Below are 25,891 nucleotides of genomic sequence, written 5' to 3'. Positions count from 1 at the left end.
TCGGAGAAATGTCGCAATGACCATCATTAAAATGTTAGAATTTCTTAAGGAAAGTTTAGTTGAAATATGATAATTACAGTTCGTGATAATTGAGAAAGTGGGATAGGGCCGCGAGGAAATTATTCTTGAAGAATTTTAGGAATATTTAGTCGTTTTATGTAGAAATTTTAAATCGGAATGTCTCAAACAATAAATTTTATTTTAGTTATTCTCTTAAATATATAATGCATACTTAATTAAAGAATTACAACTTTAGGTGATTATTTCGTTACGATTTAAGATAAAATCTTTCCACACTTTCTTTTTTCTTACATCGGTTATTCATACGTTTGTCTTTTTCTTATGTTTAATGATGAACTTTAGATTATCTTCGTAGTTTTTAAAAACATAGAATACAACATAAAAATTAGTGAAACACCTGTATTCTTATCTTTTTTAGCAGATCATCGTTAAGTTTTATTTCTAATCAACGTTAAGAACTTTTATGGTCCACACATATTCACTGAACATGTCAGTCATTGTTTCAGCCCATTTTTGACCAACGTGTGTTGTCCTTGATTACTTATATATCTTATATACTTATATATCCGACACGTAATCGCTTACGTTAGGCTTTATAAAATGCTTAATGACCACAAAGAGCAATGGAGATAGCTATGCTCGGAGTTTCTCTGCGAGATCGAATAGAGAGAAAGGGAAAGAAGGAGATCCGCAGAAGAACTAAGGTAACCGATGTAGGTCTAAGAATTGATCGTCTGAAGTAGCAGTAGACACAATGCTCGTGGAATCGATGGCCGTTGGTACCAAAAGGATCTCAAGTGGCGACAGTGAGCCGGTAGAAGCGACGTGAATAGCCCCCTTACTAAGTTAACTGACAACTTAGTAAAGTTGTTTTAAACCTATGCCTTGCAGTGAGCGTCTATCGATTGAAACGAATAACAAAAGAGAAAATAATCCATCAACCTACATAGTTATTAGATATTAACACAACATATATAGACTCATAAGTAAATTAGCGTTGTACAAACAACTAAATAATAAGTAAAAATTAAAAAAAAAATACTGGATCTTATCGGTGTTTCCAATACTTACTTTTAATTCGAAGCTTGATTATATAGATGCTATTGTCCCAAAATTGTGTAAAAGAAACTGTTCAATTAGCAAAGAACCACAAGTCGAAATGGATGTCAAATCTGTAATTAGATCGCGCTGTTCAAACGGAGACCCATTATCGTATAATGTTTTAAACGAATTGATAAACTCGATTCCTATTTACTTACCATTTCGATAAAACAAAAAAAAAACAGTTTGTTACTTTTTTCTTTCAAACTTTTTAACCGTGTATTTCAACCTTTATTATTTTTGCTTTAGTTTCATAACCATCATTAATATATCTGCCGTGAGACCACCACAGCTGAATCAAGGAATCTCTCGTAGGTTTTCTGTATGATTGGTTAGAACTTATCTGTATTCGGACTTCTTCAACCGTCTTAAAAAGGTCGTCTGTTAGGTCTCTTTGTGAGCAGACTTCTTGCAGTTTCTCAATTTCCATTCCAGAACCTTATAGCTAAAACGGCCATTCATTATTCATGCTATAAGGCCTTACCACTATTACTTACGAATATTCTCGGTTACATCGGTTACTGTTCTTTTACGGTTTTCGTGATTTCTCCTAAGTGACACTTAGCTTTAGTTTAATACCTAATAATTTAAATTAAATTAATAAAATCTAATTTATGCCATGAATTTTTAAAAGCACTATTAAGTCTAGACATTCTTACTATTAATATTATTATAATCATATTAATAAATTGATTATTAAGTGTCCACAGACATTTTGCTCTTCGTTCCTTAAATTAAAAAAAGAGGTCGTACAGATTGTAAAAGTACAAAATGTTACAAAATCTGCAATGCTCACGCATTATATTATAACTAAAAATTATAAAATATGTATAAGAATGTAATTAGATAGACAAATACGAGATATATTTCCAAATACAAGAGTTAAATTGTACTGTCATATAGAAGCAAATCTACCGTGATATTTTAGGAGCGAAAGAAAACCAAAAAGGTAATGTAGTGTAGAAGAGTAGTAAGACAGGAATGTGAGATATTGTGAAGAAAAATACAAGAATGTATGACTGAGATTGTAGGAGAAAAAATGATAGTAAAAAATATAAACAGAGGTGAAAAAAATTATTGAATTGAAAAAAACTCTGTCCCTCCTAAGTTAGGGTTGAACGATATTAAAAAAGGGTGGTATTTTGAGAGTATCAGGATTCCGTTTCGAAGGTTGGATGTAATATGTGGAAAATCGTAATATTTTTTTCTGAAGATACCACGTTGGCGATAACTCCAAATTTCCTTATTATTACAATAGTTCAAAAAGAAATCGCCTGTGCAGACTGAAAACTTAACCAGAAAACTTTCGGCATGAGTAAAAGCAATGAACAATAAATAGTTATTCTTTAAAAATGTAATTATTTTTCAAACAAATCAACCTGTGATATATTCAACGTGTAGTCACAAACGATTCAAAAGTTATGTTAATATTAAAATGCTAATTTAAAAATATAACCACAACGGAAACCCAAAAACATAATATTACATGAAGGAGAACAAGTCATGTGCATCACAAGAATACCCATTCAAACTTACTTTGAAGTTACAAAGTGTATTTTAACAATACTGAGGTTATCCCCCAATAAACATAAAGTTGATATCCAGCTTGGTATTCATTCAGAACAAGATTGGTTTGACAAGAGTATTCGTCCAGTTCCTTTATGTTCCTTTGTTGTTTGAATTGTAATGCTACTTTAGAAAACTAAAATATCTTTTACGAAATTTGTAAGATTATTTCAATGATTTTATATAACATAATTAATAATAATTTCTTAGATTTACTTCAAATAATAAGGTTCCTTTAATGTCTATCCATGGCAAGTAAAATTTCGTTAGTACATTATTTTAAATATAATACAATTGTTTAAAGATGAGAAATCTTCCATAGTAAATAAGGTCCCATAATTTTGTAAATTTTAAAAATGGAATTTTTATGCTGTGAGTAATATTAATATAGATAATGTCTTTTGTTAGGGACGTTGTAACACTGTAAAATATGAATTTACAAAATTAAATAAAAACTTAACTTCTTCACTTACACTCTATTAACCAGGCAATAACAAGATCATTGAAGTTAATTAATTTTATTCAATCTCTACTTGTATAAAAAACTCTAGGTTCATAGTGAAGAAATTTTTTAGTAGGGCTTAATGTGTGTCACCATTTACGGTAATGAAACGTGGTGTCGCACTTCGAGCCACATTGCCAGTCTAACAGTCGCTGAATAAACCTTTTTCAGGGCTATGTTTGGAATTCCTCTGTGAGATTGAATTAGGAACGAAAAGATCTGTAGAGAAACAGAAATAACCTACATTGCCCAGTGAATTAGTAAACTGAAGAGGCTTTGGGTAGGCCACATAGCGCTAAACAGATTACCGCTGGGGTTTTATATTTTTTTATAAATATGAACCCCGTTTTAGAGACCTTTCATTTCCCCTGCCATGTATGGCGCGTTACATATTCGCGTTAATAATTTTCTCGCTTCAATTTATTTCTCATTCTCCTTCTATACCTCACAAATTCTTACGTGCTTTCCTTTCGTCTTTCACAATATCTGTCTTTCCATCGCTTACATATTATCCTTTCATCGCCTTTCCTTCCCTCGTCGTCGCTTTTAGATCACAGTTTGTATCACAGGTAAATTTTCGTATTAGTGTTGATTCATTTTTTTTTATTTATTTACTTTCAAATCCATTTTGTTATTTTTATTTCTTTTAGCTAGCACGTTATTTTTTTACAATATTTACTACTATTACTGTACTATTTTCGATTCAAAAACCTTTGATGGGCGCAATTGGTCGTCGTCCATTAGAGAAGCGAAGTTACCTATTTTTATTTTTGCTCTCATCTCTAATTATGAACCAGAGAGGAGGTCTTATAGTTTTGGACTGGAGACCATGGATTGGCACGCGTAACGTATGGCTTCCACCTAAAAGGACGACAGACTATCTTGTTATGGTTGCCGGCTCTATTGGAAATCCATGTGGGAGCCTATGTATAGCAAATTTGCACAGATAAATCGAGACATATTTTATTATTAATCAATATAACTTTCTCATAACATTCATGGTTATAGTACCTCATTTTACAACATGAGAACGTTATTAATAACTCGCAATATTGTAGCACAATTGTTTTCTATTAAAAAAAGAACTGCTTTGTAAAAAGGTATATTTTTCTTTCTCTGGCACAAAACGTAATAGATTACTTTTATCCCTTTTTAGATTTATAGGTTAAGTTAGCGTGATAAACACTTGTTTTGTTCTGAATATAACTACATTTTTGTTTGGGAACTATCACAGTGTGATTTTATATTTTACGATCACAATTGTTTTTTTTTTTTTGATATTGGGACTTCATTGATACAAAAATATATACTTTAGTTACACAATTCTCTATGTAAGTTTCAGAAATCAAATTTTAATAAAACTGTGCTGTTGATTACGGGAAGCACAAGCAAGAATTTTTTTTTCTTCTTTCACGTGCATGGATGGGTTTATGTGGGATTTCAACAACTTAAACTATCACAATTTTTAATCAACACTTTGTTGCAAGGCTAAGCATATGTCTTGTCTTGCATCAGCGGACTGGTTGCTGCAACTAAGTAGCACTGCGCTCATTTTGCGTCGGGGTTGACAGGCCCTTGATCTTGCCGGCGATTTCGGAGAGGCACCTCGATTATCCGAGATGGGTAGCTCTGTAAGATTTTTGTTACCGCCGTGCACTGAAGTAGTACGTGAGCGGCGGTCCTATTCCACGCACATTTTCTACGATTTATCCGTAATACCTAATGCAAATATAGTTATAATGAAAATAGCAAAATATATAATAAAATTAAAGAAATAAAACAAGTCAACAGAAATAACAAACAATAAAAATATAATAATAATTAAATGTTAGGAAAAAAAATAAAAACTATGAGTAGTCTCATAAATGGAAAAATTTAGCAAAGCATAATAATTTCAAATGGCACAAATAAATATAAATTATGTAAAGTAATGTAATGAATGGAAGGTAATTATTAGTTTAGAAATGAAAGTTAGATAAAATAGAAAGATAGAGTATGTGAACAATGTTAGAAGAGTATGGAAATAAGAAGAAAAGAAAGTGATAAAAAATATTAAAAGATAAAAAAACGTCTCTTTCCCACAAACTAGATAAGGGAACGGGTGGTGCCCAATAGCGGGGACCACAAAATAATGTTATTAGATGTTTGTTAAAATGACAATGACCGGTAAAAATACTCGCCACCATATGCTTCACACGACAGCAACCCCATCAGCGACGGCACATTAACCTCATCTCGGAAGCGAAAAATGTCCCTCTGTTCTTCGAAGAAAAAACATGACTCGAAAGAATCCTTCACCGTTGCAACCAATAGTGAGTGTGTACAAATACGAGCATTTATCATCATCCTTGGCTAATCGACTATTTGATTTGGCACAACTGTGCATCACAGGGAGACTCACCTTAATTAGACTTACCTCCACAGCGTACGTCTAGGAGCGGCCATTCAGGTAAACCTCTTCACAAGGCGGAAATCAGATCTAGAGAATAGCTACTAATAAGATATACCAAATAATTTTTATAAACACTTTAACTGTCTTAATATTTTTATATTCGTAAATCTGTGACGTCATTATTTATTTGTATGAAAGATCTTGACTTGAAGGATTATATTAAGTTACATATAAAATGATAACTAAATTTATATATGTAGCCGGAAAAAAAATTAGAGTTTGGCATCGTACCAAAAGAAATGTGGCCAAGTATGTATCATTATGTCTATATTGACTTCATTACTCGCTCGCAAAATATAATCATTTTGCCCAAACATATAATAAAAAAAATATAATTTATGTATTATCTATGTAAATGTACGTGGATTATGTCAAAAGGTCTTGCAAAAAACTTAATAACATATTTTAGATAGAAGATCAGGAGAATCAATTATCTGGATAATTGATTCTCCTGATCTTTGTGTCTATAAATTTATTAGGCATTATTAAAAATATCTTAACCGATGATTAGGAATAGCTTGCGACCTGTGTAAAACATAAGAAATAACAAGGAAATACTTATGTATGTACAGATAATAATTTTGTTATCTTTAATATTAATTATCTTTAATGTTATCTGTGGTGGTCGAAAGTTAAATATGTATTAGAGTATAATGAAAGTATAATGATAGTATAATGAAATACATATGTAAGAGCTGTCAGTCAAGGGTAATAAATAACATTAAATGTTGTTTCTTTGCGTACAAAGAAACTCAATTGTATTTTAAGTCACTATATAATGTCCTATATATATTAAAAAAGGACCAATACGTAGCTACTTCCGCCATGCAGCAGTAGTCGTGCACTAAAAAAATGCACCGCCCGCCAGCCTGCTGATAAATGCGCATGCGGCAAATAATGCGAATTACACAACTACCACCGTTCTGTAATCACTTAACACATGTTTCACCCCTCCACGGGGCATCCTCAGGAGTAATGTTATACCGATTAGTGCCAAACACAAAGTAAAGTTTGACTCTGTGTTTGGCACTAATGGCGGGCGGTGCACTTTATTGCACGACTACTGCTGTATGGCGGAAGTAGCTATATATCCTATTCTTACTTAGGATGGACTTCCGCAAAATAGCGCCTAAATCCATTAGATATACTAACAAAAACTAAAGAAATCAATGTAGGTAATGTTATTTATTAACTTAATAATCAATATTTGTTTCAATGTATCATTTATCTGCTTCTGGAGTCAGCTGGATGATTGCCAAGAGGAAAAATATTTCAATTTCATAGCTTGGTTTGTTTATCGAGAAAAAATCTGAATTATGTATGACAAAACATCGATTGTGTGATATTTACTACCTAACTAGACAAATGTAAGACTGAAGTCGAATTTATTGTATAACAGGTACCTGATTTGGCTAATCAAAATATTCATGGGTTTCCTTCACATAAATTTTGTCGGACTACGTAAAAAAATATTTAAGTAAAACATTTCGTTAGCCTTTAAATATTTATAAATTTTTTTTGTATTTCTCTATAATTTTGTAACCTCTCTGTTTTTTAATCAATGTACTGGAATTTTTTCTTTTTTTTATGTCACTTGGGGAATAGCGCCGCTGATTGTGTAATTATTAGATTTTATGATTAATATTATTATTATATATTATTATATATTTTATGATTAATATCCCAAATAAAATAGAAAAATATAGCATGGCAACGTGGTATTTTCTATTCTCTCAAACGGGAAAAGCAAAAGTCGTGGCGAAATTTTTGTGTACAGAATCCATAATAACTGCTTGTATTAAGTAGTTCTCTCCGTAGATTTTTTAAAAATAAAGAAATTTGTTCACTTTAAAAATCGAATGTATTTAACTTTTATACATACATTTTAAACTATTGCGGTTGTTTACTGATTTTAAATAAAGTTTAAATAAGATTTCTGCGTACATAGTAATGTTGATTCATTTATTATATCTCATAGATTGAGTTCATTAAAAAAACATAGTGTTACGTTTATAGTCTATAGACTGTATTAACCGACGTTTACACGCATTTGAAGCTAAACAATGTCCGTGGTCTTTCATTTCTGGCCTCAATGGCAAGCCCACATTTGCTTAACGAACCATGGACAGTGGTCGGTATTTCTTAACGAGATCGAGGAGACCAGGAGACCGACAGTGCCCAGTAGATTAGGAAGTTGAACAGGCAGTGGGCAAGCTACATTGCTCACAGAATAGATGGCCGCTGGAGCCTTAAGGTCCTGGATTTGGTACCATGGACCAATAAGTTCTCCAAGATATGGCTTGGTTTAGGTCGTCGGAAGATGCTGGGATAGGGGATGTCCAGCTGTGGACGTTCTAAGTCTGATACGATAATAATGATACCCGAAAACTTCATTCACATTCAATATTTATTTGATGAAATTTTAATTAATATTCAAATGCCTTTGTTACTTGTAAACAAACATAAATTTCCAAGATAAATCTTAGATAAGCAGAGAGCAATACAGATATTGTCCTACAAAGATACGAGTCAGTTGCAACAAAGCCAAAGTTTATTTCTGTGACGACGAGAACAATGAATGTGCAATCTTAAATGTTATTAATGGTGTTTACATACCAAAAAAGTTTAAAACATATGAAAGTGATGGAATAAGTAAGATTTTAATTATATTAAAACACGCATCGTTCAATAAAATTTAATGCTACATCAGTTTTCAACATATATAAATCCTATGACAATATTATTATACTACATATTATTTTTTAACAAAGGTGTTTTACATAAATACTATTAAAATGTTTATAATTCTTTCAAATTTGAGTTTGACAGAATTATCTACACAGAGAGTATTAAAAACAAGCTTAAATTTAATACATATATAAAAAAAAACTTTTGTTTATCAATCAATTCAGTCAAAAAAGTAATATTTAATATATTTTATATACTTCCACCGTCCTTAAATGCATACAATATATCATTCATCTACAAGAGATAAAGACAAGATAACGATAAAATTAATTTATTCAACACCCTAACTTTTAGTAAAACTCTTATTGATCGTCAACTTTCTTTTAACTCTAATTTATTTTTCACTCTACTCTGCTTCGCAGTGTGTTATAGTTGTGGAGAAGAAGCAGGAAAAAACTGTAAAGGAAAGATCATCTGTGTTGTAATATGTCAATATATTGTAAGTAATTTATAATATTCCATAAATTCTCTATGCAGATGCTGGGTCCTTCGCGTAGTATAGATAGGAACATTTAATAGAATCAGGCGTTACCTCGCGGAAGTCCATTCTAAGTAAGAAAAGGACCAATATTTAGCCACTTCCGCACATGTAGTGGTAGTCGGGCAAAAAATGCACCACCCACCAGCCCGCTGATAAACGCTTATGCGGCAAACAATGCGAATCACACAACCGTCACCGCCAAATTATATATATGGATAGGAGCTGCATACGGTGCTCTGGGCTACCTGCTTAGCAGGTTAAGAGATGCCTTTTGGTAATACATGGGCGTTCTGCTTTACCGACCAGTCTTCCCTCTTATTCTTCTTTTCCACTAATAAACGCCCACTATAAAGTATAAACCTTTCTCGAAGGTTGCCATAATGGCCGATGTTGCGCTGTCTGCTTCCAGCCACTCTCCGCAACTTTAACTATGTCGTCGGTCCGCCATTCCTATACCAACCCACCTAACGTTTGCCGAATCTTGATCTCCACTCGCGAATCTTTCGGCTCAAGCGGCCTTCGGTTGCACAAGAAATGTGTGCCCATCCCACTGCTACTTCAGATAAGCGATTTTGGTTCTTCAATTTACCTAACTAAATTTTAAATGGTTCAAGCTGCTTTAGAATCTCCTTTTAGATATGAGCTGATATTAACTCCTACATGATAAACAGTTTATAGAGAAATTTTGCTATTATTTCCAATACACACAAATTCACTACGTTTAATTTCTTCCTGGTCGCTTAGTTCAATAGGTCAAAGTACTTCGTTATCACCATTTCAAGTGTAGAAACTCCACAGCTAGAAGAGGACACCTCATGGATTTCCAATAGGACCGTTTGGAAGCGACATGCATCCAGCGACAACCGAATACTATAACAAGATTGTTCGTCTACCATTCGGATGTAATTCATACGCCACGCTTGCTGGTAGACGTATGTGATCACTTTATATGGATATCACTAATGTGTTAGACGATCCACGAATTATTTTTTATAGTTACTTTTTTAAAGTGTTTATTTAAAACCATTTTTATTGTTAAATATCGTATGCGATTTGACACGGATTTTTATTTATTTCTCCCTTACTATTTCATAATGTGGAATCGTCATAATTTTAACAATCTCTTTCAGATTTTTTTTAAACGGAATTCATTTTTTTTATTCAAAAATAGCTATAGGAGGTTTTCTATCCGTTTCTTAATTTATATGATAAAATCATGGAATATATTTAAGCAGCTACAGATATTTTAGATAGTTATTATTATATTCTTGACATTAATCGCAGAAAGGATCTTAACAGCCATGAACAAAGAAATAATGTATGATTTTTATTACATTTTTATGCAAGATTTTATTGGTGTTTGCAATTGAAAACTGCAACGGCACGCGCAGACTATTTTACTTTTATAAAAACCCGAATAACATTTATAGAAGAACACAATCGTTTAAAAGAAAATTGAAAGAGAAGAAAGACATTCTATGTTATGATTAAAAATTTTGCGATAAGTACAATTGTAGCAAGTAAGTGTTTAAAAGTATTACTTGCATCTGTTAGTTTAATACTACACACAATCTCTCTAGTCCTCCCCCTTAGCCGCCAATAATCGTAGCTCCTTCTATCTCTTTTATCTGGCTGTCTCTATCTCTCACTCAAGAGTTATCTACTAGGCCTAATTCTTCGTTAACCCGATTCTCTTTTCTTGGAAATCAATATTTGCTTAAATTCCTTTATTATAAATATCTTATAAACTACATATATTACATCGTTTCAATTCTGAGGGTCCTATGTTCTTCTTAGTAAAGTGATAATGATTGTATTGAGAAAATAATAAAACTAGTGAACTGCCTCGTCCTTCTGAGTCAGATTTTTTGACGAGATTTTGTACTTAGGATCACTGGATATTACTTAACATATGCTGTGTGACCATTTCATGTAATTTGGTGTTAATCTTTTACACATATAAAAAAACCTGTAAAAAAAAATGACAAAATATATGTATATATTTTAGTGCTTATTGCACATTTTCTCTTTTGAGTATTAGCCAAAATTATATAGTATTTATGCAATCTGCTAAATTTAAGTTTTTGTTTATAGTCAAATAAATAAAATAAAAGTATAAAATACACAATTTGATCTACGGCTTGATAGAATGAAAAGACTATGTATGAAAGCAATTTAGTTCTTGTATTGCAACGATGTATAACAAGGTTTTCAAGAAAAAAGAACCCTTATAACAGAGATAAAGCTATAAGACAGAAATGAAAAAACTTTTGAAGAGGTTTTACTTAACTAAGACATATATAAGAAGCGCAGTTAGGTCAGCCATAGAAAGAGATGATGTTTGTCCAAATCATGTACAAAGTTTACTGTAATTCTTCCAATCACGTTTCTGACATCATTTGCGTTTTTCAAATCAAATTCTCGTATGTGTTCTTTTTGTGTCTGAAGTTTTACACTTTTCTTTTCCAATAATGGTCTCCTTTTTCGAGCAACTAACCTTTATTATATATTAACTATTACACACTGGCTAGTCATCAAGTGTTTTTTGTTAGTCATGCAAAAGGTTGATAAAAAAAGTTAGCTTAATCAAAGCTAGTTTATATATCTGATTTTACAAAGTATTTTACAATTCCTAGGGAAAGATAATTGTAATTGATTGTTTATGTATGTAATTTGATTTATTTTATTGTTATATATATATATATATATATATATATATATATATATATATATATAACTTTATTGTATTTTTATTTTCATTATTATTTTAAACTATTATTTTTATTATTTACTAGACGTCTCGATAGATTTTATACTGTCAGAAGTTATTAGTCTATCATATTCTTAACTAAAAAAATATTTAATGCAATATATTTCAGAATAATAACATATTTTTGTGATTAAATGTGAGATAAATAAGTTAATTTTGTTATCGATAAATATTTTTGTAGTTATTAAACTACAATATTAAATTTATGCAAAGCATAAATTGTCAAACTGTTTTCAGAAATAGATGATATATGAAATACGCCCACTGCTGCGCGTAAGCCTCCCCCATAGTTATCTGTGATGGGATTCACCGATCACCACGCTTGGCAGGCGGGTTTGTGTTTGCATTGTGGTGTTATGGTACGCAGTGAACGCTGCTTCCCGTTTTCCGGAAATTAGTAAGAAGTGGCAATCTCATATAACGAACGTAGTAATTGTGAATTATATGTGGTCGCTTCCCGGGCATCGAACCCGCGATTTGCGATCGATCGCAAGTCTCGATCCTTTACCTCTAGTCTACCACTGCACAAATTGTCAAACGCGTGAAGTTCTAAGCGACCTATCAAATGCGCAAAGTTTTTTCTGCAGTCCTTAAGTTTTGTTATGTTTCAATGCATTTTTCTATTTATTTTACGAAAACCTTTAACCAATTATTAGAAAATTAATTAAAAAAGAGGTCAGAAATCGGTAAGCTTGTTCTCTAGATATAGCGTGGTTAAGGGAAATGAAGATTTATTTTTTATATATAGGATGATTACCACTTTAAACTTTTTGACACTTTTATCCAATAATCCTCTGTATAGATAAAATCGTGATTCATTCCTTTATATAGAGATCAGCTTAAAATTGATTTTTTTATGTTAATCCATTAGATTGCTTAAAAACCTAATTCATAAAAAAATCATTACGTATTTTAGTGTAGGTGAAAAAATAGATAACATTTACTACGTTATTAATTTTCCGTACAACGAAGTAATAGGTGTGGAGTCTCGTTTAAAGTAAAACATTTCGCTTGTATTGTGAAACTTCGCTCTTCCGTTAATGTTTCAGCGAAACTATTATTAAATTTAAACAGTTAGTTATTACGTATGGTAGCACCAGCGCATGTCCTATTTTGTGGTTTGTTTAAACGATTTTATTTTTTGGAGAATTGTGTTTAATCAATCAAAAAGAGTCAACTGCTGTATTTAGATTATACGTATATAATTTCTTGTAGATTAAAAAATATATATGTGAGGTTTTTGATATTAGTATAATATATTATTAGTTATTCTACAGTCTTCACTTTACGTGGAATTTTGCCGGCAGAAGATTGCGAGGCGGTGTGCGAAGACCTGCCTATCGTAGACACCCAACCGGTCTGCATGATGTTCAGCCGGTATAAGAAAGGATATCAATTCTTCGTCAACCATTGTCATGCACGACGTGCCATTTGTAAAGGAAATTTAGGTAAACGTTTATTTTATTATATGTCCACCGAAGCGAGTGATTAAATCTTAATTAAAGATTATTGTAAATGTTAAATAACATATACACCAAAATCAGCGAAGTGCAATCATAAATACCTAGAAACAGATGTTTTCAAAATCATGACACAGAGTATCAAATAAAAGTGGTAGAAGAAATGCTACGGTCGTGCGGAAAGGAAGAGTTACAAGATCGATTATTATCAATCCAACTCGGTCCAATTACAACGAAAGATACCATATTTTGACTGCATCGCATATCTAGTATCTATTGTAAAACCGATATATACACACGTTCCCTTTACTTTTCATCTAAACATTTTATTGATTGAAAGATTTCAAAGGTATTTTAATTACATGTATTTCCTTTCAGTTCTTCACATGGTTCACCCAAGCAGATGTTACAGAAGCAATCAGTTTTTTATGCCTTTACATTAAATAGATTTAGAAAGTAGTATATGTTTCTTTATAACAATCAATAGAATATGTCATGTAAATGGGAAATTATTTCTGAATAATATAAAAGATTCAAGTAGAAAAAGCTATATTTATCCCTACGGCGATATGCATGATTTAAATAAATATTGAGTAGTGGTAACCCAGTGGTCGAGAAGTGAGACTTGCGATTGTAGGTCGCAGGTTAGATTCCTGTGATACACTTTCATATAATTCACAGTTTTTGCATTAATTATATAGGGTTGTCTCTACTCATAAGTTTCTAGAGGATGATTATATTATATCCTATACTTTCTATCCTCTTTAGGGGAGGCTTTTGCCTATGAGAAGATTATTAGAAACTGTTTTGTATTATAAATATGTTATAGTCACAGAAATAATGTAAGTAATATCAGAGTTACAGAATTCACGCTTTTTGTAACACTACTGAGGACATTTCTCCGACATACACAAATTTAAAATAAAAAAAAAAAACACTAACTATGCTATCTAGTTAAATGTATAAAGAAAAATCTGTAATATAATTTAGCAGTGAGTTTTACGATTCTTAATCTTACAAGTAATTCGTTAGAAAAAAAACTAGCTGACATCGTTGAATGAACTTTATTGCTTCCGGGTAAAGTTTGCTTTGATATGCCTGCAAGCATATAACATCTACTGTTTACGAGTACTATTTTTAAACAAGTGGCTGGCTCGTGGTCCATAGATTATGCTTTCCGGAATATACTGCTACAAGATTGAAGCGCCGTGATAATATAGTGACAGTAGCAATTGCAAAGCAATACAGGTGTGATCTTTTTACAGCGAAATTTCGTTGGGCTGGACTTAAACAGATCTCTACGAAGAGCTTTGCCTCTGTATCGCAACTTGTAAGAAATACTGCGATGATTATGAAGAAATATTTCAACAGTTACTATTCGGAATGCGCTAAATAATTTTTCAGTGCAAATGAAATACTTCAACTTTACCTTACTATACTCACTAGCTTTTTACAATATTTCTTTATGTATTTGTATATTAGCAGTTTACATTTAGTAGGATACAAAGTATAATACCAAGCAGGTTTTTAAGCAACCCTAATATACAGAATCTTCTAGCCATCTGCCTGTACTGTCCAAAGTTATAGCGATACCATAAGTTTTATAAGAAAAAATTAATATTCAATATATTAATTTCCATACTATTTGTATTAATGTAATAAGTAAATTTGTCTTATAAAGGCTCCAGAGGGGTGTTTTATATATCGATTTCTATTCTATTTAAAAAGTAGATAGGTACTCTATCTTTTGAAATAAAACCATGGTATGTGAAGCAAGCCGTCTTTGTTGCGGTGACATTTGTCAAGGCGGTCTTGTTGCGTAGGCGTTCCTCGAAGTGTTCGTTATGAAGGCGTTCTTGAAGGCGATTCGTAGGTCAAACATAACAGTTGTTCAGAGAATCGACTTTGTTAGTGAAGTGATTCTGTTAGTGAGGGTTCATGGGATAACAGTTGGTAGGTGTGTACCATACTGCTACATAGATTTTTGTACTGAAAAAATTATAATTTTTCAAACCTCAAAGAAGTTTGTGTATTATAGTTGGTTTTAATTTTAAGTGACGATAGTAATGTTGGTAAAATTACTGATTCAATTTTCATCTATAATAATTTGATGGATTCCTTTCTCAGTTGGAGTAGCACCAATTCATACGTGATGATAGTTTGAAATATCTGTAATATAAATACTTTACTGTTATACCCTTGTCATAACTGTAGCATTTATTCTGTAATATAAGAAGAATATAAGAAGAGACAATATTGTTATAGATATGCCGGAGAAATATACTTAGCCCTACTTTTTAAAGGTGGTATTTAAGATAAAAATAAATAATTTAAGTATATACCACAGTAAGCTTCCTTAATTCTACTTGGGATAATTTCATATTCAAATAGACCAGTGAATCATCAATAAAATAATTCTGATGTCAAGTAGACACCTAAACAAGACATATTTACGGAGAATCTCTATCATCATTATTTCAGCCGTATTATATCTTCACTAGTAGACTTCAACTATATATTTCCAATAGGGCCAATAGAAAGCAGCTAAAATCTTCTTATATTGGACTAACTGTATAATAACATCATCAGAAATCAGATCAGAAATCTGATCGCTCTGGCATTTCAAACAACATCTCTCTCTTTATAGCGCAGTTGATTTGTTATTTTCATCTACCAACAAGACTATTCTTTCATTATCAATAATTTTTTTCGATACATATTATTGTTAAATCAGGTGTTAACAAAATAGGTGTCGGCATACATATGTAAAATAATCAGTTTTTAACAATGACATTATTTTATATACATATAGGAAAATTTCTCTCCACTGTGTAGGTATATGTCTTAAAAAAAATAATGCGTTGTTCTAAAAATAGAGATACAACATTTAATATTATTATTTAAGTTACTGATTCCTTTTAAAAGTTTACTCTCCCATATTTTTTTAACACTTTGACTCAAAAACTACTGCTTCACCCACCGGCTACCGCAATGGACTCCATCATAACACCATTATTAACAGCGCCATCCAGTGTCAAAGTTAAACACCCACTGATTTATCGACATTAAATATGCGCGGTATATTACAAAATAAAATTATAAGACACTTGTTTCTTTACACATATACTTACGGATAAAACGAATTCTCTTGTTACGTAGAAGAAATTCAATCCAGTCAAGGCAACTGTTTCACCGTGCATTTGGTCGATGAATCTTCGCATCTACGTATATGAAAATAAAATAAAAAAAACTGTTAACACAATATTTACCTATTAATTACGTTTAATAAATATTTTGGATCAAATCTTCACACTTCCTAATGTACTCACAATTTCCTATCTATAATAAAAAAAATTGGAATGTGGTGTTCAGGATCATTCAGAGCATGCGTCATGTAAAGTTTTTAGCTACGTGTGGTTTAGACAAGTTTTATTTAGAAAAATTGGGGAAACAGAAAATACTTGAAAGTGAAAATAATAAGCAAATTATATCGAAGAGATAAGTAGAAGTTGCCGACCTAAATTCCTGTTCTGAATACTGGTTTGTATCTATATTTTTCTCATAACATGAACATGAAGGAATTCTTAAAAGCTTAGGTAACAGATTTGTATATTTGTGATTTGACTGATAAGTCGTAGCCCAGTGGTAGAGGAAAGAGACTTGCTATCGATTCTCGGGATGCAATTTCATGTACTACACATTTTTAAATTGATTATATTTTTGTCACTGTTCAACAAGTTTCCAGATGATGGGCAGCAGCATCATCTGCGTGCCGTAATACCACACTATGATCGCCAACCTTCCTGCCAAAAGCAGCAAATGTGATATATCCTCCCATAGATATCTTTGCGGGAGGCCTATGGCTTTCAGTTTGAATTTATGGTTTAAAACGTATTTATGATACCGGTAGCATAACTTTCTATTGTTTTTTAACAGATTTGTGCAAAATTGTAAATTGTCTTCCCGTATTTATGTTCTTTTATTATTATTATGTTACGAAAATAATAATAACTAAGTATTCTACATAGATATTTTTAAGGTTTATTGTACTTGGTAGTTGTTTACAATGTATTTACAGAGTTTAACAAATAATTCTTGTTAATAATAAGTTAAGTACCTAAATAAATGAAGTATTATTTTTAACCTTCTTAGCTGCATCCTTTAAATTGTAGGCTTTAAACACTTACAATCGTTCTCAAGATGAAAAAGCCTCTCAATTATCAACTGGAGAATATGTACATACCTCCTATAATTATTAAATTAATTAGTTGTTTATGACATCAACACTTACTTCAGGACAAAATACAGATGTTTCAGAGTCATATAAATACGGTAGAGTCACAAGTGACGCTGAATTGATTTCGGATATACAAAGAGCTACAAGCAAATATCGCGTGGATACAAAAACTGCCATTGTTATAAAGTAGACACTGTGTTCATGTTCATGTGGGAAGCTGAAAATTACATAACATATATTAATAATCTGTGTTGTCTCTAATAGATCTGATAATAATGATAAGCTCTCTTAACCCTTTTCTTGATAAAGTATCTGTAGAGATACATCAGAATTAAAAAAAAGAGTGGCATCAATTTTGAACGCAAAGTAATCATTTTTATGTGAATGTTTAGGTAATTTCTTAATTTTCGAACGCTTGTTCAGTTTTTTCTGTTGGCATCCTTGGGTCTTAAAAGTCAAGTGGTATGAATATTAATGTTATATTTAAAAAAATCTGCCAAGTTAAGGGTTAATAAGGGACTTTAGTAAAAAGACTTTCTACATCTAGAGATAGGAAAAACGAGTTTGCTGGTAAAGTAACATCTCTTACTATATTTATCAAATCAAGAGTATTTTGTAAACTATATTTTGGAGAAAATGCTGATTTGGATTTTATTATTTATTTTTTAATTTTTTAACTAACTGATAAGCTGGGTAGCCAATGTATGAAACAAGCGGACGAACCAGAACATTGTCCTTGTGTATTTTTGGTAACCCGTACAACACAAGTGCCTGCGGATTCATTGGCACAATATGTTTAGATGAATTTTCGTGAAGAAAAACGAACTTAGTACTATCTATAGCTTTTTTTATATATTAATAATGGCTCATGGAGATATATAAGACAATCTCTCTCAAATCTCATAGTCAGTTTCCTATTGATATTCTTCTTTTTTAGTCCAAAACTTCTTAGTTTGAAATAAACTACTTGTTATTACCCTATTTCTTCTCTATCACGATAGATATAAACTTGCCTACTACCTATCTTTCCACCACTCCGAGTTAACTAGAACAGAATACATTGTAGGCATCAAATTCTAAATTTTTTTAAACCTTCATCTGTATGTTTGTTGGTGTACCTGTCCCTCGACATTCATAAAAAACAAAGAAGCTGTTTTAATTAATAAAAAACTAAACTATGTTATGAATAAAATATAAAAAAGGTTAGATTTGGAATTCATACGTATTTCGAAGAATTAAATATATATGGACGAAACATGCAACGGCTACCTCGAAATGGTAAAAGAGAACACTGCCGCTGATTCAAATTTATTTGAACCCTAAAAATAAAAAGTTCTTGTAACAGGTAGGGCACAGAGTAAAGATGGATCGTAATACACGAGAGCAATGAACTTTATAGGCTGTGTTCATTAAATTCGAACACAATAAATTAAAATTTTGCTACCGTAATTATGTAAAAAAAATTAAAATGACATTACTTTGTCTGTGTTGTATTTAAATGGTTTCCATGGCATAAAAGCGACATACTGACTCCATTTCTGAAAAAAAAAATAAACGTCAAAGTAAACGTAATATTATTGAAAAATTAATTTGACCTCTAATTTCGATAATTTTTTAATATAATACATTATCTAAAGAGATAAATATGCGGAAGAAACATTTTAAAATAATTTTTATATACTAAATTTAAAAGCATTACTATCTATTGCTTGAAATACTTACGATAGTATATAATATATTTGAAAGCAGACAAAAAATAGATTAGACGTAAAAGTTGAAAATATGAGACAACCGATGACTTCGTCGAATAATCGGATCAAGCTTGTAACGCGATTATAATCCTCTCTTAATCGTCGCCAGTAGTCCGAAGAAAATGACTGTTGAAGCATTCATTTGTATACATAATCATACTATGAAATAAAGAAGTCTTTACATACGTAAAGAAATAAACACAACTGCGTAATTGTTGAAAAATTATTATAGTAACACGTATTTTGTAAACATGTAATTGTTAAAAAGTAAGTCGCGTGTTGGCGATAAATAACGACCTACGGTAAAGGTGTTCAAGAAGGAAGAACGAAGTTGAAAACGTAGCTTGAAACGCCGGAGCAATCGGATCTTTCAGAACGTTGTTACGCTGTTAGACGAATACAAAAATATTTTCCGGAACTGTGTTGAAAACAAATCGAAATAATATCATTGATGTTAAATTTCATAGTAACACATTTTTTTAAAATACCACTGAAGCTATTTTTTCGTACATAAATTGATATAAAAATCATAATGAAAAAAGAACCCAAAAAAATTAAAATATATGTTCATGTCACTCATTTTCAATGATTACCGATCTATTCGGATCTTGGCAGTTTATGCATAAATCATGTCGGCAACTTAAATCTTACGAAACTTTTCCGTCGTTTTTTTAATATGCTGATCAAAAACTATTTTCTCTACGATCTTTATCAGTATCTGTTGGATATTTTTTGTTTATAATCTGTGCAAGTTTAACTCTGAACTATATTTATAATTTCCAAAGAGAAGCACATCGTTGGTAACTATAACAAACGTGTCTTGAGCTATTTTGGCCACACCCTCAAACAACAAGATAACAAACTACTAGTTGTAGGGAAAGTATAATGATTAACCACGTTGAAGTTCCCCCAATAGTTTCCGTAATCAGTAATTGCACTCTATTAACACTGTGAACAGCATAGGATAGGATGGCATGAGAAGTGATCTACCCGTCAAAGAGTTCCATATTCGATAATAAAGAAACGATTGAAAAGTAATATATACATACGCATGCATTACTAGTATATTTAAAACTTAAAAATATATTATTAAAAACGCCGGAAAAATTAACAGAATAACATTTTAAACATAAGCCTTTTTAATTAGTTGAATGAAAACAGATCTCGAAAGATAACTCAAACACTATATGCTATAAAAAATTACTTACTTTGCCTTCTGTAGAAATAATTTTATCGTTTAATCGATGAAATATTGAGGACAAAAACAAACTGACGCAAATTATGAATAAGTCGGCATATAACCATATCATGAAAGTCATCGAATTAAAAATCTGTAACAACGTAACAACAGATCAAGAATGCCTCCAGTATCTTTCGTAGATATATTTATTTTTTTGATTTTCAAAACTTAATTTTAATAAAACTATACTCATACTTACAGTTAAGAAAATGTGTATAAATTGATTACGAGGTAAACCGAATTCATTAAGCCAAGGATATATTACATCACAATATGATTTTAAAATGTCGATGTCTCCCCCAAAACATTCTATAACTCCTTTCATTCTATCTAAAATGCGCAACACATGGAGCCCTATAATAAAGAGGTTTTGCTTATTATAATACGAACTTTTTTATTACCAATGGTTCTCACTTAAATTTTAGAATAATAAATAATAATAGATACTGGTTAACTTATGCGAAAGAAAGACGGAGAGAATTGTTGTCCAGAGTAGATTGAAAGGCTTTAGAGGTAGCATTATTGAATTTTATCAATAACAAAATCATTAGGATCCCTAATTTATAGGCTGTTGATGGATTTATATATCTGAGGAGATGTAACGGCCCCAAAGTAACCGACAGAGTCCAGGGATTGAGAAGTTAGAGTAAAGAATAGAAGAAGAAGAGTAATAGAAATTTTGAAGAACGGTACAAGAGAGTTACAAAAACACAAACAGAAAAAATAATTATATTTAATGGAATCAGGCGTTCTTTTGCGGAAGTCCATCCTAAGTAAGTAAAGGACCAATATTTAGCCACTTCCGCACGCTCAGCCCACTGATAAATGCGCATGCAGCAAACAATGCGAATTACACAACTACCACCGTTAAATCACTCAACACGTTTTTCACCACTCCACGGGGCATCTTCAGGAGTTATGTTTTGCCGATTTACACCCGTCGATGGAGTTATGTTACACCGATTAGTGCCAAACACTCTGTGTGTATTGGTCCTTTTCTTACTTAAAAATAATTATAGTAAAAAAATCACTATCCCCAATATAATAGGGGTAAAAAAAACGAGTAAAAAAGGTTTTGGCGTGAAGGAAAATCTACAGGGTAGGTCCATCAGTAAACTTCCAACGACTGAAATGACGATGATATTGATGAATGAGCATTAAGAGTGAAAATGCCAAACAGGACCATGGCGCATGAACCCTTTTTTATCCCGTGTTAGCGTAGTTAGTAAACGTCAGACATACTCCAAATTACTTCTCACATTTCCTACAGTCTCTTGTAAACCAAATGTTTACAATATTCCAGAAGATTATTATAGAAATAAAAAGAACTTTGCGCACAAACCCAAATTGATACAACTTATGGCTATTAAATACGCTTTGCACTTTGCGAATTTTACAGTTACATTCGGTCACTGAAATATTAAAAAAATGTTCTCTTTAGCAATACGATATGAAAATAAATTCTGGCAGTAGAAAGTTTCCCGGGACAGCTATAAAATATTTACTTACCCAAACATATGAGTATGTAACATGTGGAGATGATAACACACTTGAACTTGTTACGTATTTCTACATATTCATCTAATTCTAAATTATATAATTCACATATCAATTCGGGCCATCTCGATGCGATTTTAATACAGGATACGCATGTCATGCTGGTAGATATGTAAAAGCATGCGAATACTGTAAATATAAAATTGATGCATTTTGTCGAATATCTACAAATGATATACAAATAACATACAAAAGTGCTGCCTCGTGAACATAAAATTTATATTTAACGTGTATAATTTAAAAATGTTCCCTATCTCTATAAAAAACATTGCAAACCTTTATACCATTACCCAGAATTCCACATTCTCAATTATTTTTCATTACCAGCAAAAATTCCGAAAAAAAAATTCTATACATTCGTCGGCGCGAACGTGATGTAATATTGCGTAATGACTGATAATTAAATGTTGTAAGGTATTCTCAGTTATACACAGCTGAGTGTTAAAAAAGTAATCATTCAGGATGGTCGAATATAAGTAGGTCTCGTTGGATGGACATAAATAATCCATCGACCCAAAAAAAGAGTTCACGTTGTTTTTAGTGGAATAAAAAAATACCTGATATTGTGTTGTATTCGGAATAATTCGGCAAATCTGACTTCACACACTTTTTTTATTAAACACTATTAAATTTTTCACCGCGTTACTACTCTAATGCGAGGTGTCGAAATATAAGCAAGCTGTTACCGGATTCCATTGATATTTATACGAATTATGTCAATGATTTAGACATACCCCATTTCCAGTAGTTATTTACTATTACTATTACATTACTTTTTAATGTTTACATTAAAAAAAAATCTATGTACCACCAAATAGTAATAACAATTTTCTTGATATTAGGTCAAAGCTTCCATCCATCCATTCTATCCTTCTATCTATTGACCTAATAATGATAATGATCAACACTGATTGATTAACATTACAAAATAAAATTATTTTGACTTACTTATCGTCGACAAAGCTAAAGGCTTCGATAATAATCTGTATAAACATATTACAGCGCTTAGGACTTGAGCACTGCACATTAGTAGGCTGTATGCTGCTATCCACGTTCTGAATGAAAACCTGAAATTCAAGAACACATATTTATTTATAACCTTTCACTGTTCATCAATAGTGGGAACCGGCACAACTGTAAACACAATCGATATAATTATTGCAAATGGTGATTTTTTCTCCTTGCGCGATATTCCTACTGTGGCTTGTGACACTTTTTGAAATATTGGTCGTGCACAAAGTTACGTGATCTGTATTGGTCTTCGGTGGTGTTTATTCCTTCAGCTACTATGGTAGACGGTGATTACTTCAAAACAATAGGTTCAATAAGAAAAAAATCTATCTCACGCATTTTCCTTGAGCGTTTTTAATAAACCTATTGACGCAAGTTTAAAGAAGTCAACTGCAAGGCACAGGCCTCCCCCAAAGGCATCTATGGTGGATATAACATAATCACCACGCATGGCAGGCGGGATAGTGATCGCAGTGTGGTATTATGGAACGCATAAGACGCTGTTGCGTCCTCTGGAAACTTGTATGTGAGTAGTGGTAATCCTGAATAATTAATGCACTTAGTGTGAAAAATATAAAATTGTATCCTGGGAATCGAACCCGCGACATACGATCGCGTCTCAGTCCTTAAAGCCGGGTAACCACTGTTTAAGAAAATGTACATATTAAATACTGTATTTTACTGTGTAATAAATCAGTTTCTTTTTTTAAAAACAATTAGGCATCAAAATTTCAAATTTAAACTATCTGACATTCTTAATTCAAAAAAAATTATAATTAAAGTTTTAAAAAATGCCAATTAGGAAATCACATAGAAAGTAGAAAAGCGACACCAAAACCAGGTGAAGGACATATTTTACGTCTTAAGTGTACAGAATTAAAGAAAAGTTAAAGTGAGAAGTATCGTAATAAAATAATAAGTTACAAATGGAGATAAAAATCATACCTTATTTTTGTGATATCCTGCTGAAATAATCCTGTTACGGGATACAAACCCATACAAATACCTATCGCATAGATGATTTTCATTGATCCTTGTAGCACGGATATTTGCGAGGAATTAAGTTCGGTTACTTCTTAAATAAAATAAATTGAAAAATAAAACAAACAGTCATTTTAATTATAAAAAAAAAAAAACTATTTTTATAACGTACTGTTGTCTGTCCTTTCTTCGACGTCTTTACAATCCACTTTGTTGTTCGGTTTTCTGTATAAAAAATATATTGTTACAACATTAACAATAATACATACATTTAACTCAATCAGTATAAATAAGAAAAACATTTTTATTTCGTTGTAATTGTTTTAATTTAATACATTTGAAATATTTGTGTAAGACGATTTTAATTTGTTGCTAAACTAAGTTTTTTTTTAAAACCTTTGGAAGTTTTTATTCAAAAACTCCCGCTCCCTGAAAACACGCGCGTCACAATGTTGCTATATATACAGGCTTTAAAGGGTTGAATGTATAGCTCATTAACTGTCAATAAATACATTGAGAACTATTGGTTCTATAAATAATAAATAACATAATGATAATATAGTAAGAAAAATAGTTTAAAAAATTCAGATTACTACATGTTAAATTTAATTATCGTTTACTATTTGTTTTTGCAGACTTTGTACAGCTAAAAGTAATTGTCCTGTCGCATTGCAGTAAAAAAAAGTTATGATTATAATATATCTCAAAGTTATATATATATATATATTATCTCTTTTTCTATATATATATATATTGGATGATTGGAAATATATAAATAAAACCAATTGTCCTGTATGTAACGATCTGAGACACATATTTATTAATAAAATATAATTTACCTCTCAAATATTCCGCTACGCAGATTCATAGTCTCTAATTGTTTGTACAATTCCGATACAGTGTATCCTATAAATATAAATAATTTTAAACATTGTTTATTTTATTATTAGAATATAAATGGCAAGTGCGATCGAAATCACTTTGATGGTTTTATTTATTATTTTATTATTTTCATAATATGTATTATACCTCATTTATTATAGATATATATGTTATATACATATGTATGTACGTTTATGTATATTTATATACGTTTGTTTGTAAATATATATGTTTTGTACACGTTAACTATCCATTATTTATACTTCTAACTTTTTCATACTATGATTGTCTGTAAGAGATTGCCTTTTGTGATAAGACCACCCTTATACTTTTTTGTATATTATTGTGAAACTATTTAAATGTACCCTAAAGTGTACAATAAGGAATATTTAATAAATATAAAAAATAAATAAATGTTGCAAGTATGTTGATCTTACTGTTCATTTTCCTTTCTCTAAATTTATCATCTATTGGCGTAGCTTCCATCATGGTTATGAAGTGTAAGGGGTAATACTAGTGTCCCACAGTACCTCCAACAGATGTAAAGGCAGACTGTTTAATGTTCAATATTTCATATTGACATTCAAATCAAACGTTCATGTTAATATTCTATGTGCGATAAACGTTATTCGTGTTATGTTAACATTTAATATGATTATACGAGTATAAACGAAATAGATTTATGTTACAAATAAGAATTTTTTTGTGCACTTTTTTATTTGGGTTTAAATTTTTGAATAAATTGATTTAATGTTTCGGAATATATTTTACTTTATATTTTATGATATGTTTTAATTATCTCCATTACGGTGATTAACTGGTAAATTAGACTTTTATTTTTCAATATTTATAAAGAGATAATAGCCTAATATTATATGAAAAACGAGAAAAAAGTGTATAAACATTTCTTTAATTTAAATAATCGTCATAATTATACACGTTTTATTAAAGGTTTTTTTTAAATTAATAAATCAAATGGCCAGTACTTTCGGGGTCGTGGTGGTTGACAAATGTTTTTTTTAAGAAAAAACTTTTGAGTAAATTGTCTTTTTATGTTACTGGTGTCTGTTTTTATATCTTATTTGTAGTTGTGTCATGGTGTTTAGCGAATTCGTTTTGTTTCAAAACTCA

The 25,891-nt window shown here is 31.1% G+C and overlaps 1 protein-coding gene and 1 long non-coding RNA gene across 2 annotated transcripts; one reads left to right on the top strand and one right to left on the bottom strand.

Moving 5' to 3' along the window:
• The first annotated feature begins 12,913 nt into the window (after positions 1 to 12,913).
• On the top strand, positions 12,914 to 13,560 carry LOC137929764 (uncharacterized). The gene is made up of 2 exons (XR_011108851.1): positions 12,914 to 13,089; positions 13,480 to 13,560. It is a non-coding gene; the product is annotated as an uncharacterized lncRNA (long non-coding RNA).
• Positions 13,561 to 15,198: 1,638 nt separating this feature from the next.
• On the bottom strand, positions 15,199 to 25,249 carry LOC137929909 (gustatory receptor for sugar taste 64f-like). The gene is made up of 13 exons (XM_068773038.1): positions 25,198 to 25,249; positions 24,718 to 24,784; positions 24,051 to 24,103; positions 23,843 to 23,972; positions 22,835 to 22,953; positions 21,839 to 22,015; positions 20,529 to 20,683; positions 20,298 to 20,420; positions 19,061 to 19,215; positions 18,866 to 18,876; positions 17,393 to 17,595; positions 16,233 to 16,322; positions 15,199 to 15,270 (listed from the first exon to the last, which is right to left on the bottom strand). The coding sequence occupies exons 1-13, from the start codon at positions 25,247 to 25,249 to the stop codon at positions 15,199 to 15,201; spliced, it is 1,407 nt and encodes a 468-aa protein (XP_068629139.1).
• Between the last annotated feature and the right edge of the window lie 642 nt (positions 25,250 to 25,891).

Source organism: Battus philenor, unplaced genomic scaffold, assembly GCF_028537555.1.
Source record: "Battus philenor isolate CCGP_79_NKW_IND1 unplaced genomic scaffold, ilBatPhil1.0.hap1 SCAF_5, whole genome shotgun sequence".
Taxonomy (NCBI): Eukaryota; Metazoa; Arthropoda; class Insecta; order Lepidoptera; family Papilionidae; genus Battus; species Battus philenor.
The sequence above is the reverse complement of the archived record's forward strand: the minus strand, read 5'-3'. Positions and strand labels throughout refer to the sequence as shown.